Source organism: Phocoena sinus, chromosome 3, assembly GCF_008692025.1.
Source record: "Phocoena sinus isolate mPhoSin1 chromosome 3, mPhoSin1.pri, whole genome shotgun sequence".
Classification (NCBI taxonomy): domain Eukaryota; kingdom Metazoa; phylum Chordata; class Mammalia; order Artiodactyla; family Phocoenidae; genus Phocoena; species Phocoena sinus.
Window position 1 is genome coordinate 79586740 of NC_045765.1, and position 17284 is coordinate 79604023.

Sequence of the window (17284 nt, forward strand, 5' to 3'; positions counted from 1 at the left end):
CTTAGTGGAACAACCAGACATTAAAAAAAAGACATTAAGTACTTCCTAAAGTAGTGCAATATAAAGTTCATAGCACTACCTATAAAATATTCTTGCCAAAACACTGGATCTAATCAAGCCCTGAGAGCTAACCACCATTTTCCATGAAATACATAGGGTATAGCAATAAAAAGAAACCAATACAGAATGTGGTACATCTAATGCCACTGACCTCGTTCCCTAAAAAAAGTCAGCAGAGGAACTAACTGCTCTAGATCACAAGAGATTCAAGAAACAAGACACCCTAATACAATGCATGAGTCCTCCCTAGATGTTGTTTCAAATAAATCTATAGTTTGAGAATTGGGGAAATGATTATTTTCTTGGGACTGATAATTGGATTTTGATTATGTAGGAAAAATCCCTCTATTTTTAAAAGATGCATATTTAAATACAGAAGGGTAAAATGACATGATGCATGAGACTGATTTTTGAAATATGTAAACAGAAAAAGAAAAGAAGCAAGAAAAAAATAATTGGGGTAGATAAAGCAAATAGGTGAAAATCTTGGTAAACTAGTGAAGCTGAAATATGGAATTCACCATGACATATCATTTACTTTGCTATGTTTAACAATATTTGTAATAAACAAACGAAACAAAAAAGGCCAAGTCATCAATAGTATATAAACTTCCACTGAGTCTTGCAATTATAATTATTCTGCCTTCAAAAGAAGTTAAAATAGCTTATCCCCACAATTTGCTTCTCTTTCAGTAAGTATCTTAGATCCAATACTATTTCGTTCAAAAATGAAATAAAATAGCTAAAAACCTAAAAATATTAATGAAAATATATAATGAATAAACATCTGAATAATTAATAACAACTTGATAAATGTAAAGAACCAACTTTTCAGGTTTTTTTCCCTCTCATGAATTGACGTTCAATGAATTATCAAGTTACACCTCTAAAATTCCATCATTCTTTCCCTGGTACTTTATTTACCTGAAAATTATGTAACAGAACTTAACTGAGTGTAATACCTTATTAAAATAAAAATGATGTTTTCAATAGAACTAAATGTCTACTTTCGTGGTTTTCAATTTGATCTTTGACTCTGTGCTCTATTCTAAGTTTTTCTCTCATACTTGGCTTCCCCCCCAAAATTTCATGCATGTAGAAACAAAACAGTCGTGTAAACCCTTCTAACCTAAATTTTTATTTAAGAGGAACAAAGAGCTCTGATAACTCATTTATATCTCATTTTTCTTATAGAAAAGATATGTTTATTCTCTGTAAATGAGCAAGTTATTATTTAGAAAATGACAATAAAAATTGGTTTAATTTTAAGGTGGGATGTGGGCAACTTCTATTTTTAAATAGTTTCTTAAACTTTTAAAAAATAGTTTCAATAAAATCCTTTTATTAAAAGAAATTATCTAATCTATATCTTGCCATGCTAGCATGAAAACTCTAACTATAAATCCCTTTTCTCCAAGAAGTAATCCTAGAAAGATTATAACTTCTCCATTCAAAAATAAATCTTCCTAAGAGTCCTCATTCTATTCCTCACCAAGCTATATCAATTCCAGGCCTTATCTATTAATGCTAGCAAAAGTCTAAAAGTGGATGAAATTCTGTATCTCACTGTTCAACAGACAAGAGAATGAAGAATGCAAGGCTACAACTTGTAAGGAAAGGAAAATGGTAGACACTGGTATCACAGGCGGAAAAATGAATTTATAAGATAATCAGTTTCTAAAGCATAACTAATACTACACTTTATAATTCTGATTTTCTTCTTCTGTATTTCCAAATTTTATTAAATGAGTATGTCTTACTTTTATAAAGAAAAAAAAATGAAGGTTTTTTTTCCCTAAAAATGTATGTGTGTAGTATGTATGTATACAGACACATATGTGTGTAAAAAGTCTCTGTGAACATAACAGGTTTTTTACAGATTAGTCTATAAATAACTCTACCACATAATTTCTATGCAAATGTATTCTCACATTCTAAACAATCATTGTTCAAGTAAACTTTTAGAACAATCTTTTTAAAAAGTGAGGCGTGTCTAAGTAGAAAATGTGTTTTTTACTATTTTCCTTTCACTTGGCAGTGTCTATATCAGAGAAAAAGGTTCAGGGATGCATATTATGAGAAGGTTTTCTAAGCAATTGGTTGAATTATTCCTAAAATGTAATATATGAAGAACTTGGAAACCACCATGTATTATTCCTTTTCAACTGAAGCCTTAACTGATAACATGCTTTTATGCTTCATTCAAATAAGTAAAATCTGATCAAAAGAAGGCAGGTACTATATACTCCATCTGATCCTTGAAAAACAATAAGCACTACATATCTTTTATGTTTCCATTGATCCTATTTTCAGGTTTTTAACAATGAAATCATATTCTTATCACAGAAACTATCTACCATACTGCCAAAATTAGCATTCCAAGCAAGAATTTTGTCTCTGTTATCAATTCTAACCTGGTTTAAAAAAAAAAAAATTAACTGATATAAAGAAATTTAAATTTGATTCTAACAAATATTTTTACAACCAGAAATATTTCTGAATCATGACCAACAATTCATTATAACCACTATTATACCACAATACATTTTTGGATAAATAATTCAATATAAGAGCTCTCATTATTATTACTAATCATATAATAAACAAAAAATCACATCTAATTGCCAAATGCTAGAAAAGATAAAAGAAGTTAGCTAAACTAAAAAATTTTGCCAAGACAGTAAATTTATTTACTTTTTTAATATATGTATGCCTCCCCTCAATAAAATGTAAACTCTGAAGAAAGAGATTTTGTCTGTCTTACACATTGCCATATCCTTCACACTAAGAACAACAGGCATTCAATGTGTCCCTGTATGAATGAATGAATAAAGTATTTTTCTGTAGGAATACTAGTCAGTGTTATTAATATCTAGGTAAGGCTTGTGGGGAGGCTGTTCTTCTAAATGGCCACAGCCAACACTTTTCATTGTGAAGTATCTAGGAAAGATATGGCTTAACATATATCAACTAAAATACATAATAAAAAATGTTGCTATCTTTTTCTCAGACCCTAAATTTGTAAATTCTGGAAATTAAATGTTTTAAGCTTTTCCTGACAAAAAAATTTCCTTGTTAAATAACTCAAGACCCCAGGAGCTTGAAATCCTTAATATTATCTAACACTTGAAAGAATTATCTTTTGAAAGTAACTCTTCCCATTTTATTGTGACCTTTTTGTGTATCTTAGATTATAAGAAAGTAATTTTTAAATATTATAAAAGCATGTGATTCTATGATAAATAACTATTTTCCTAGAGAAAATATCTCATTTTGATAAAATGTTACGAATTTACCTTTCTGCAGTAGTAGACTCATCAGAAAATTCAGTATCTGCTGAAATTTTCCTACTATTATTTGACCTCCAAGATGATGCCAAAGGAAGTTCTTCTGAAGACATAGGCCTTGGCCTTTGGCCAATCCCAGATGGTTGTTGTAAACCTGCAGACTGTTCTTCAGTGCTTAAAACAGCTATAACTGCTCTTATGGTAGCGTCATCAACTTGGGACCAAGGTTTGGATGGAGCTCTCATTCGGCGTAAAAATAAGCTATGCCACTTCTGTCTAAGCTGCAGCAATAAACTGGCTGCCTATAATAAAATGGTTTCTTCAGTTCAAATAGATACAAGCAAAATATCTATCACACTTCCAAGACAACTATTTGTTTATTAGTTAAGGTCTAAAACTGTTTCCAAAGAACACGTTTTACATTTCATATCATTTACTATCAATTTCAGTCTTTCTGTTACATGAAAGAAATAAAATATCTTATTTACCATTTTGAGGCACTAGAGACCCAAAATCAAATGAAACACTCCAATGAGAGAGAAAGTAAACAATGTGTGGTAGAGTGTAATTATGATTAATACTGGAAAAGTAACAGCAGGGTAAATAAAGAAAAATACATTTAGTTCCATTCATACTTTATTTTTACTGCCAAATGATGATGTCCATAAGGCAGGTGAATTCATAGGTCCAGAGAAAAGCTTAAGCTAGAGATACAGATAAGATGTACCTGGAAGTTATCAATGCATAAATGGTTACTAAATCTACACATAGATGTAAGGTCCTTAAAGATTGTGCAGAGACAGAAGAACAGAGTAAAGAACAGACTACTAGAGAACATCTAACATTTAAGGCACAAACACATACAGAAGAGTTAGTGAAAGAACCTAAGATGGAATGACCTCTCTAGATAGAAGAATCAGGAAAGAGTAATGTCATAGAAACTAGTGACAAAGAAGTTGGGACAGGGGTGAGGAAGAAAAATGGGGAAGGGCAGAATCAATAAAAACAAGGGTATGGACAATAGCTAAATATGAGAGAAAGGTCAAATTTATCAAGGACAGCAGGCTGGCTTTGATAACCTGGAGGAGACAATATTGACCTTGGCAAGCACAGTTTCAGTGAAGCGAAAGATCGATGGGAATGGAAATGAAGACTGCAGTAGGTTGAAGTGATAAATGAATGTATGGCAAAAAAGTAAACCTAGCCAGTATCGACTTTTAACAGTTGATATTGTCCCAAAAAAGGATATAGAATGATCTTTAAAAGTAAAGATGGAATTAAGGGAAGGCTTTATCAAGAAAATTTTTAATTTGAAAAAAAACATTCATCTTTCCTACTCCAGAGAAATATGAAAAGAGAAAACAGGATGAACTCACACCTTTCCCTTATAAACAGAGTTACATGAAATAAAAGGATTTCTTGTGTACCCAATATTCAATATTTTCTTATATACACAAAAATATTCAAATATTACCATGCTCAAATACTGAGCCACACCTAGATTTTTCAAATCCTCTAGAGAATAAACCCCAATATGGCAGAGAATGTATGAAAACTGAAAAACAAGCTGTATTCTCTCATACTAAGGGCTCAATTTTAAAGATATAATTTTCATCACACTGTGTATCAATTCATACAACTGAATAAAAGAAATCTATCACACTACTAAAAAGCAACTTACCTCTGGCTCTAGTTTGAAATTGAGCCACTCATCAAGTTTTAAAGCTGCCAAATTAGCAGTAGTTCTGTCTTCCATTTCACTATCACTACTGTCATTAGGAATACCATCTGCTGTTCACACATATTGAAAGGAAAAAAATTTCACTTTTACTATCTTATATCACAGACAAAATAGTAAGTCAATATAGATACTCTACATTTACACAAATCCTCCTGATATACTAACAATTTGTGTGGGGAGTTCTCCAAAAACAACAGGTCACAAATTAAAACTCAGTATCTGGCCATTGTTTATTTCTCTACTCAAATTCTAAATATAAGAATTTTTCAAATTTTGTCAAGAACCCTCTTCTTTTTAATATCATTTACTAGCTGATGATTTCCAAATTTGTATTGCTAGTCCAAACTTTTTCCCTGAGCTCCAGATATGGATAATAAATCCACTGACTCCAAAAGAAAAAATCTTACTTAGGATTCCTTAGCCATCTCAAATTTAACATGTCTAAGAGGACCCCTGACTTCCCTACACAACCTGCTGCTCCCAGTTTTCTGAATCTCAAATAAGTGGCACCAATTATTCAACTAGCTATCACAGCCAAAAACCCAAGAATTAATGATTCCTCCCTTTCACTCACCACCCACATTCAATCCAGCCATTACTAGTACATCCAAAATAATTTTAAATCTACTTCTTTTCATATCAGATGCCATCACTGTAGTTCTGAGCCATCATTATCTATCATAAGACCACTGCAAAAGCCTCCTACTTGCCTCTTCTCTTCCGTTCTTGCTCCTTCAAGCAATCCATTCTCACAGCCAAAATGATTTTTTTTAACATAAATCACACCATGTTACTCCCTTCTTAAAACCCTTCAACAGTTTCCCTTGCATTTTCCTTTACAAGTCCATGTCTTTCTTTCAACCTCAGATCATCCCACTCTCACCTTGATCACTGTGGTCCCAATCACACAATCTTTCTGTCTGTTCCTGTATCATTTCCTAGTGCAGAATCTTGGTCCTCACCATCTTCTCCTACCTAGAGCATATTCCTGCATCTTCACATGGCTGATTTCTTCTCATACTTTAGAGCTCAGCTTAAATCTCATCTCCTCATAGAAACTTGTCTAAGGTCCCTTTCTAAAGTAGGTCACTCCTAAGGAGACCCTCTTCATTTTCTTCAAAGTACCATGCATGTTATTTACTTTTTTGCTATATGTCAACACCCACTAACAGGTGAACTCCTGAAGACAGAAATACTTTGTATATCTTATTTTCTGTTATATCCTCAATGCCTAGCACAATAACTGACATGTAATAGTTGCCCAATAAATATTTGCTGAATCACCAAATGGCAAAAAATTGGAAACAATCTAGATGTCCGACTGTAAAGGAACATTTCAAATGCATTATGTCACTATAATGTGATAGAATATTTTCCAGCCATTAATATGAAATATTAAAAATGTTTTTTATATTTTGTGAAATGAAAATAGCAGAATATAAACAGTATGGGTAAAATAACCTAAAATATGTAAACATACAGAAAAAAATGTATAATATTAAAAAGTGTTTGCGTAAGGGTAGTGGGATTATGGGTAACGTTTCCTTTAAACAATTATTTTGGTTTTCTTTTTAACATCTTTATTGGAGTATAATTGCTTTACATTGTTGTGTTAGTTTCTGCTGTATAACAGAGTGAATCAGCTATACATATACATATATCCCCATATTCCCTCCCTCTTTCGGTTCCCTCCCACCCTTCCTATCAACCCCTTTAGGTGGTCATAAAGCAAGGAGCTGACCTCCCTGTGCTAAGGGGCTGCTTCCTACTAGCTATCTATTTTATACTTGGTAGTTAAACAATTACCTGTTTTTTATGTTAAACTATCATTTAAATTCAAGTGGAAGAAAAAAACAGACTCTCAACAAGATTAATCAAAAATGCACAACTGAATATCAAGTTACCTTAGAAATCAATTTCAAGAACAATGGTACACTTTAGTAATTTTTAATTAGTCTTAATACATCAAAAGGGAGCTACTACCACATAAATTTTTATAATTTCAAAATTTGTTTGGTTTAGTAAGAAGAAAAAATTTTATTTCAAATAGATTTGTATTTCCTTCAATAATATATTTACCTCGAAAAGATGAAAGTTCCTGAAGAGCATTACTTGCCAACCTAGCTGGTCCACAAAATATCAATACAGTGACAGGTGTCACTGCTGAACAACATCTAATATTAGCTATTCTATGAGCTCTGGTCATTTCATCATAAATAAGCCAATCTGTGGGCAGTGCCTGAATTGCTGCAGCTTGACCATTAGCTGGAGGAATCTATTAGGAAAATAAATTTTAAAACTGTTAAGTAAATTTATCACTTAATTTACTGGTAATACTTTTAAAAAGTACAAAGTCCCTCAGCGAAATAGATGTTGTATATTAGTACCCAAACAAAAATTAAAGCAAGTCATTGGTCATGTAGTTTGTACATAAGTCCTCAATACTTAACACATTACCTCTTCCAACTTTAAGACTCAACCAAAATATTGTTCCAATGTTGAATTATACATACATAACTAATTAATTTCTTAAAGCAGGTTGGCATTGGGAGCATTTTTTTATTGATCTTCAACTATCTAAATTAGATTAGTTTTACCTCAAGGCCTAAGAGCATTCAAAAAGTTTTACCTTTTTATAGTGAGACTGACTGAGAACTGAACTGGGATGAAACCGTACTTTTTTCTCCTTTGGCCCTGTCAATACTACATTCTCTCTGTCCACGTGGACTAAATGAGGATACATGCCTGCAACCAATGCAGCTTTAACGACAGCCCAGTTCTCAGAATTTGTGTTAACATCTCGAATGTCACCACCACCTCGTGCTCTCACAAAACCTAGAAAGAGGAAACAAACCACACCAACCTTTTCTATTGCACAAAATATACTTTTAAATTTGGGTTTTAACAAAAATTGTATAATCCATACAAGTTTAATGATTCAAATGCCACAATAATTCATAAAATCTCCTCTGAAAAGTTTATAATATAGTCAATGTTCGAAGAAAGTTAAGTTTGCTTAGGCTAAAGTAAGCAGAAGATTCAATTGAGGAGTTAGGGACTTCAGAAACCAAATACATATTCTTGCAATAAAGTTCTTCATAAGCTGCTATCAGAAACATACTAAAATCATAGCTGAAAACCTAAACTATTCTGCTGAATGGTATTAATAACATCTTGGTTGTGACAGAAACTAATCCTGGAAGTGAAGTCAAGTAAATATAAAGTATTCTTGCTTGAATTTCAAAAGTCCTTCATATGTCCCCATATTTGAGACAACTCTGAATCCTCTGGTTCATTCCTTATATTACTTTGGCACTTCAGCTATTCCATAAATCCAGGCTCCGGTACTTTTCTTCTGTTTCCTCAATGTACTACGCCACTCAAAAAGAAATTCAAAGGAGCAGTTCTAAAATGAAATAGCAAAACTGACATTCTCTTTAAAAAAAAAAAAATCAAGTGCCTTCAAGTGATTACTAGTTGTTTTATGTTCCAAAAATATAAAGGCCAGCTTTCATATCAATCTACTTAAATTTTTGTAATTTCTCTTTCATAGAGCTAAATATTTATTAATAATGATAAAATATAACAAGTACAATCTCTAAATTGATTTTTGCCAACAAATATATTATAAATTGCTCATTGCCAACAGTATCAAAAAGCATTCATATATTTCTCAACTATAGCTTCTACAATATCATTTTTTTAATCAACAAACAAAAGTTGAGGTCATGCAGAAGTCTACAAAGCAGTTCATGAACATAAGATATACAACATGATAATGTCATAAAAATAATATAAGATGGCATTAGTTAACACTAGGAATACTATAATGTACAGGCAACTCTCAGTAGTTTAAATAGGTTCTTTGGAGGAAAATTTTACCTGATGCTCTAAGTTGACCAAGCAACTGAGTTCTCATGCCTATGATTATTTCCAGAGTAGCTTGTGAAAGAAAATTCTTTTCACAAAAGGCTCGCTCCCACCCATCACTTCGAGCCTTCTGCCATGCCTATAAAAATATAATTACATAACAAGACACATTTCTAATCACTTCTTAGGAACCAAAGTAACTGAAAATCACTACAATAACCACTCAAGGTCAGTTTTCCTTTTTCTGATTACTTTATAAAATCTAAGACTATGAAAAACAAAAACAAACTCATAGATACAGAGAACAGATTAATGGTTGCAAGAGGCGGGGGCTTAGAGGAGTGAGGAGGGTGGATGAAATAAGTGAAGGGGATCAGAAGGTACAAACTTTGAGCTATAAAAATAAATAAGTCCTGGAGACATAATATATAACATGGTGACTATGGTTAATAACACTGTACTGTATACTGGAAAGTTGCTAAGAGAGTAATTTTTTTTCATTTTTCAACATCAACATTTATTTTTTTAATTATTTTTTATTGGAGTACAGTTGGTTTACAATGTTGTGTTAGTTACTGCTGCAGAGCAAAGTGAATCACTTATACATATACACATATCCACTTTTTTAGATTCTCTTCCCCTATAGGTCATTACAGAGTACTGAGTAGAGTTCCCTGTGCTATACAGTAGGTTCTTATTAGTTATCTGTTTTATATATAGTAGTGAGTATATGTCAATCCCAATCTCCCAATTTATCCCTCCCCTCCCTCTTTCCCCCTTGGTAACCATAAGTTTGTTTTCTACATCTGTGATTCTATTTCTGTTTTGTAAAAAGTTCATTTGAGAGAAATTTTTTTTTTTTTGCCTCCACCGAGCGGCATGTCGGATCTTAGTTCTCCAGTGAGGGATTGCACCTGCACCCCCTGCACTGGAAGCGTGAAGTCTTAACCACTGGATTGCCAGGGAAGTCCCTGAGAGTAATTTTTTTAATAAATATTTTTATTGAGACATAATTGACATATAACATTAGTTTTAGGTGCATAACATAATGATTTGTATTGTGAAATCATCATAACTCTAGTTAACAGACTAGAGAGTAGTCCTTAAAAGTTCTCATCACAAGAAAAAATTTTTTAACTATGTGTGGTGATGGATGTTAACTAGACTTATTGTGGTGACCATTTCACAATATATATAAATACTGTCATTAGGTTGTACACCTAAAACTAACATAACGTTATATGTCAAAAACATCTAATTTTTTAGAATAATTTTAAAATAAAATCTAAGACTTTATGACCAAATAGAATTTATCATTTTCAATTTATACTCAAATGCTATGAAAGCCACTGAGTTTATAAAATCCCAATGAGAACAAAGTATCAGGCAACCTGAATACCTAGCTATGTAAAAATATTTACCTTCACAGATGTGCCTGCTAACTTTCCTCCACTGAAGTATGGGAGATTTTCAATTAAGCCATCATAATACCATTTATATCTAAGAAAACTGCCACTTCAGGCCTCTAAAAATAATCTTTATATCACCCTCCTAATCTGTCTGAGAATGGAAAGTGGGATTCCTAGAAATCACCTATATGTAGTATAATGGAGCTCTCTTTGAAAATGAGTTCTCTTGTTTTGGAATATAACTGAAAGACAAAAGCAGTAATTTACCTTCTCTGTTTTTGAAGGAGCTGGGGAAAAAACAAAGAATAGATAGGAATTCTACTCCAAATCTCCCCCCAGTTATAATCACTCAACTGATCTACTATAATATATGGTATCTAATAGACCAAATTAATAGCAATGCATCAACCACTATTCAATAATGCCCACAAAAGACCTTATAATTACTTTTTTAATTGTATATATTGGAAAAATCCTGTATGCCTGGAAAAGAGTACTTTCTGCAAAAACGCAATTTTTTAATGTATAGATACAGCCTACATTCAAGAGAATTAAAGGATAAATAACATGTCTACCTTTTCAAGAAATAACATATTCTTCCCCCACATAGCTGAATTTCTAAATTATATATCATTTCCTTTACTCAGGCTCACTATACTTATCTTTTCTTTCCCATTTATTACTGTCCTCAATTTCTCACTATTATTATCTTAAAATTTTTAAGTGATTTTTGGATTTTGCTTTACAAAATTAAATTCTTAACATAGTGTCTTGAGCACACAAGAAAGGAACACACTGTAAAAAATCAATAAATGGATATTAAATTCAAGATAATTTTCTTCTAAGTTTTGTTCTATATACTTTGAATAATGTACAATGTTTCTTAACTAAAATTTTAGAGCATTCCTAAACAAGATATGATTAAAGATAAGGAATTTGGGTTTATAAAAAAGAAATATACATATAAGTATAAATAAAAATAAATATATACATAGTTTTACAAGGAGAAAACTGAGAAAATGAAAGAAAAAAGTAGAGAAAAATATGATAATTTTAACATATTAACAGTTTAGGAAGGTATTTTTCTGAGCAATTAATAAAATGTGACTTTATAATGAAACAAAATTAACAGAATCATATCTATTTTCTAATTTGTTACACTTACCCTAGAAATGTGTTTAACCAGCAACACTTCAAAAATAAAATGACAATAATAGTACCTGGAATGCTCTGAGAAGTGCCATGTGGTCACTGAAAGTCCCTGCAGTGAAACGTTTCCTACAAAGCATAGCTGCACGTTTTTGAGAGGCCTGCGTTGGCAGGACAAAAGGATCTCGATAGGCTAGTGTGCAGGCAATTGTAAGGATGGGGTCCAGACACTTTAACACCACAGCACATAGGACCATTTTACCAAGATGTGGTTCTACTGGCAAGTCAGCCAAATGATATCCAAGTTCAGTGAGATCTTCCCATGCATCCATTGCATCTATTGTCTAAATAAAAGGATATAAAATAGAACTTGACATGACCAAAAACTGTTTAATCAAACCACATACTTAAAAATCCATAAGTAAGATACAAGAACATAAATTTTCTTTTGCTACTGTACCTCGTAAAAAATATATTTTGCTTCAAATATATTATGTAAAAATGAACTATACCTACTGTGTTACTATAATTACCACGAGAGTATTATTCAAAATACATAATACGAAGATAATTTTTTTTAGGTAAAAAATTAGTTAAGACATATTCTCAATTGGTTTAAATTTCAGGTAAAATGAAACTATTAAGACACCAACCTTAAGCATGTGCACAGCATTTCTTACAATTAAAGTTGGTGGAGGTTCAGGAGCTTTCATAAGGAAATCAGCAATAGGACAATTAACTGGGGCTAAGAGCTTGGTATGTAAACAAAGTTCCTGTAAATAAGAAGAGCAAATAATTTTGAAATACTGACACTTATAATTGATATTTATTTTTTTAAAAATCCTGGGAACTATAGTTTCCCAACACAGACTAGTAGAGTCTCTGATTAAAATGAACAGCAAAGGGAACAATGTCTTTCTATGAAAGATGGGCTCATACTTTAGTGCGAGAATCTTAATAACCATCCTCCATCAACAGCGGGCAATGTCTCCTCACACAGTTCTTATATATAACAATAACAGTCACTGTCCAAAAATCTTTTTTTTCCCTTTATATTACATTCTAGAATCTTTTATCCATTCAACAAATATTTAAGTGCTTGCTAGGTGCCAGGCACCATGTATCAAGTTGGAGAAAAAGAAGAGGATAGGCAGACACTGCCCCCATGGATTTTCACTGTGTGTGAAAAACAGAATAATTATATAATTAACTACTTAATTACAACTGGGATAAGTGCTATGAAGGATACAGGGAACTAAAGACGTAAACACAAGTTCAAGAAAGAGTAGGAGGAGGCAGCCATGGGAAGTCAAAGACAATTTCTGTGAGGAAATGACACTTAAGATGTACAGATTAATTAGGAATTAAACAGAAAAGGAATAAGGGGGTGGTTTCAATGGAGAGGGGATAGCACATATGAAGGCCCTAAGACAGAAGGAAACAAAATGTGCTTCAGAAACTGAAACTACTGGTATGAGCAGAGAGAAGAGGAAAGGCAAGAATTAAAAAATTAAAACGAGACACAAGCAGGAGAGAAAATTTAGGCTTTTGTTAAGAACTTTGCATATCCTAAGAAGAATAGAAAATGGTACACAGGCATGGAGAAGTGGGAAGTCATCCAGGTACCTGGATGCCAAAAATATGACCCAGTGTCTCTTTAAGGTTTGGAAGCCAGCATCTAGCTCAGCACACCAGAGAATCAAATTAATGCACTTCTGATAGTTTTCCCTAGAAAGTACATAGTGTTTGGCTGTTCCATGAAGTCAGAAAACCAAAAGGAAAACAATTCATACAGGCCAGGAAATCTCAGTGAACTCAATTCCAAAACTACCAAGGTAAGATCAGCATCTTAAACTGAGATTTTGGTATTATCTTTTGTACTTTAAATGATTTGTTTTCTACTTCTCATTGAGAATTTAAAAGGTGAACACTCATGTGGTTGACAGACTCCTAGAATGTTACATTAAAAATACAATATATCTATAAACCATACTTAAATTCAAATGCACTCAAGTAATTCTTTTAAATTTTGGAGGTTTTTGAGTTAAATTTTCTTATACAGAAAAAATATTAGTTATATATAACCACCCTCAATAATATATACTTTATAATTTTATTTTATAAATTGATTTTTAAAAGCCCAATCAATATGAGTTGAAATGGTCCCTCTCCTCCCTCACCCACAAAAAATAGCCTTTTAGATAGAGTTAAGTAAATTTCCACCTGTAATGGCATTCTCAAAAGTTCTGGAGTCTGAAATTCCAACATATTCTGGAATCGAAGTCTACTGAACAGCCGGAAACAAATTCCAGGTCTGCATCGCCCTGCCCTTAAAATTGAAACACAAAATTAAGGCTCAAACCAGGAATAAAGACTATAATAAGGAAACTGTAAAAGCAATATGATTTAGGAGACAGAACAATGAACCAGTGGCATGACATGTGAGTCTGAACCTCTACTCTGATACTGATCCCCTAACCTTTGAAAAGGTACTTCACATCTGTGGGACTCAATTATTTCATTTATGAAGTGAGATTCATGAATGACAAGTAATACTACCTGACAAGTAATACTTCTAAGACAGTGGTAAAAATTTATATACTATATATATATATATATATATATATATACACACACACACACACAAAAATAAAAGTGAGTAAAAAATAAGGCATTAATAAATATATGGTAATTTAAATTTAATCAATTTTACAGAGCTGATACTAAGCACTGTGTTTAGGCCCACTAAACACAGAGTTGTGGAAGTTATGCATTACACAACTCTAAGGGAGTGTCATTTACCCCACGATCATAGAGACTTGCATAATTTTCTGGAAAGCACTAGAAATACGTCTTGAGGAAAAGCAGTCACTTTTAATTTCATCCAAAGTCCCTGTATCAGCTAATAGCAAGGCTGAATATGCCAAGTGACAGAGATACAGAAATATCCCTACGTAGCCTCACAAAGCTCATAATCCAAAGAGACAAACCTAACTATAACACAGTGTGATACAAGTTAGAAAATCTGACATTGTTGGACCATTCCCTCCTTCATCAAATATTTCCCTCACTACATACCCATTAGCTTTCCCACCTATCCAGCCTCCTCTGAAAGATTTCTATCCTTCCCAGTTCTTAAATGTTGATGTTCCTCTGAGGTCAGACCTTAGCCCTTTGCTCTCCTTATCCTGCTCTCTCCCAAGTGATATTAATAATCCTCCTAACTTCAAGTTCCGTCCATCTAGGTCTCCTTATCCTAATTCTAGACCTATATTTCAGAAGGCTCTTAGCTCCACCTGGATTTTCCACAGTCAACTCAAACAACACAACCAAAAATTAATTCTCCCCACATAACCACGCTTTACATTTTCCCCGACAATAGCACCACCATCCACAAAATTTTCAAAGAAACCTGTAAGACATCCTTCATTCCACTCTATTCCTTACCTCCCACCCCCTGGACATACAATCACCAATATTACTCTCCTGGATATCTCTTGAATTAGTTACTTACAGGCATACCTCAGAGATAGTTCAGGTTCAGTTCCAAACCATGGCAATAAAGCAAACATTGCAATAAAGTGAATCACAAGAATGTTTTGGTTTCCTAATACACAGAAAAGTTATGTTTACACTATACTGTAGTACATTAAGCATGCAATAGCATTACGTCTAAATAAACAACGTGCATACCTTAATTTTAAAAATACTTTATTATTAAAAAAACGCTAGCCATCATTTGAGACTTCAAAGTCATATAGCCTCTTTGCTGGTGGAGAGTCATGCCTCAGTGTTGATGGCTGCTGACAGATCAGCTGAAGGCTGAAGGCTGTGGCAATTTGTTAAAATAAGACAATAATGAAGTTTGCCACATCAACGGCCTCTTCCTTTCAGAAACTATTTCTCTGAAGCATTCCATGCTGTTGGATGGATAGCATTTTACCCACAGAACTTCTTTCAAAATCAGAGTCAATTCTCTCAAACCCTGCTGCTGCTTTATCAACTAAGTTTACGTAATATAATCCTTTGTTGTCATTTCAACAATCTTTACAGCATCTCGACCAGGAGTAGATTCTATCTGAAGAAACCACTTTCTTTGCTCATCCATAAGAAGCAACTCCTCATCTGTTAAAGTTTCATCATGTGATTGCAGCAATTCAGTCACATCTTCAGGCTCTACTTCTAATTCTAGTTCTCCTGCTCTTTCCACCACATTTGCAGTTACCTCTTCCCTCAAAGTTATCCATGAGAGTTGGAGTCAACTTCTTCCAAACTCCTGTTAATGTTGATATTTTGACGTCTCCCCATGAATCACAAATGTTCCTAATGGCATCTAGAGTGGTGAATCCTTTCTAGAAGGTTTTCAATTTACTTTGCCCAGATCCATCAGAGGAATTACTATTTATGGCAATTATAACCTTACAAAATGTATTTCTTAATGAATAAGACTTGAAAGCTGAAGTTACTCTTTGATCTATGGGCTGAGGAATGAATGTTGTGTTAGCAGGCAAGAAAACAATATTAATCTCGTTGCGCATCTCCATTAGAGTTCTTGGGTGAACAGGTGCATTGTCAATGAGCAGTAGTATTTTGAAAGGAGTCACTTTTTCTGAGCAGCAGGTCTCAACAGTGGGCTTAAAATAGTCAGTAAACCATGTTGTAAACAAATGTGCTGTCATCCAGGCTTTGTTGTTCCATTTATAAAGCATAGGCTGAGTAAATTTAACATAATTCTTAAGGACCTTAGGACTTTTAAAATGGTCAATGAGCATTGGCTTCAACTTCAAATCACCACTTGCATTAGCTCCTAACAAGGGAGTCAGCCTGTCCTAGGTGGCATTTTCTTCCAAGAAATGGCTGTTTTCTAAGGAAAATCTGTTTAGTGTAGCCACCCTCATTATCTTAGCTAAATCTTCTGGATAACTTGCTGCAGCTTCTACATCAGCACTTGCTGCTTCACCTCCACTTTTATGTTATGAAGATGGCTTCTGTCCTTAAACCCCATGAAACAGCCTCTGCTAGCTTCAAACTTTTCTTCTGCAGCTTCCTCACCTCTCTCAGCCTTCACAGAATTGAATAGAGTTAGAACCTCGCTCTGGATTAGGCTTTGGCTTAAGGGAACGTTGTGGCTGATCTGATATTCTATCCAGATCACTAAAACTTTCTCCACATCAGCAATAAGGCTGTTTCAATTTCTTATCATTCATGTGTTCAATGGAGTAGCACTTTTTATTTCATTCAAGAACTTTTCCTCCACATTCACAACCTGGCTAACTGGTGCTAAGAGGCCTAGCTTTCGGCCTGTCTTACCTTTTGACATCCCCTCCTCACTAAGCTTATTCACTTCTAGCTTTTGATTTAAAGTGAGAGAAGTGCGACTCTTCCTTTTACTTGAACGCTTAGGTGCCATTGTAGAGTTATTAATTGGCCTAATTTCAGTATTGTGTCTCAGGGAATAGGGAAGCCCAAGAAGAAGGAGAGAGATGGGAAATGGCTGATCGGTGGAGCAGTCAGAACACACACAATATTTATGGATTAAGTTTGCCTTCTTATACGAGCACAGTTCGTGGTACCCCAAAACAATTACAATAATAACATCAAAGACCACTGATCAGAGATCACCATAACAAATATAGTAATAATGAAAAAGTTTGAAATATTTCAAGAATTACCAAAATGTGACACAGAGACAAGAATTGAGCAACGCTGTTGGAAAAATAGTGCTGATAGACTTGTTCAACACGGGGTGCACAAGATTGCCATAAACC

The 17284-nt window shown here is 33.5% G+C and overlaps 1 protein-coding gene across 6 annotated transcripts in view; it reads right to left on the bottom strand.

Moving 5' to 3' along the window:
* YTHDC2 (YTH domain containing 2) overlaps positions 1 to 17284 on the bottom strand; it is a 67586-nt gene that overhangs the window by 12413 nt on the left and 37889 nt on the right. For 5 of the 6 annotated variants that reach the window (XR_004349260.1, XM_032627349.1, XM_032627348.1 and 2 more), the window contains 8 exons: positions 13740 to 13845; positions 12170 to 12289; positions 11588 to 11860; positions 8971 to 9097; positions 7718 to 7923; positions 7168 to 7363; positions 5029 to 5138; positions 3357 to 3649 (listed from right to left, as the gene is read on the bottom strand). Coding sequence is in view for 5 of the 6 variants with exons in the window: in XM_032627349.1 (XP_032483240.1) it covers positions 3357 to 3649; positions 5029 to 5138; positions 7168 to 7363; positions 7718 to 7923; positions 8971 to 9097; positions 11588 to 11860; positions 12170 to 12289; positions 13740 to 13845 (1431 nt within the window). In the remaining variant the exon portion in view is untranslated. The remainder of the gene's footprint in view (positions 1 to 3356; positions 3650 to 5028; positions 5139 to 7167; positions 7364 to 7717; positions 7924 to 8970; positions 9098 to 11587; positions 11861 to 12169; positions 12290 to 13739; positions 13846 to 17284) is intronic. The other variant, XM_032627350.1, reaches the window with a different exon arrangement.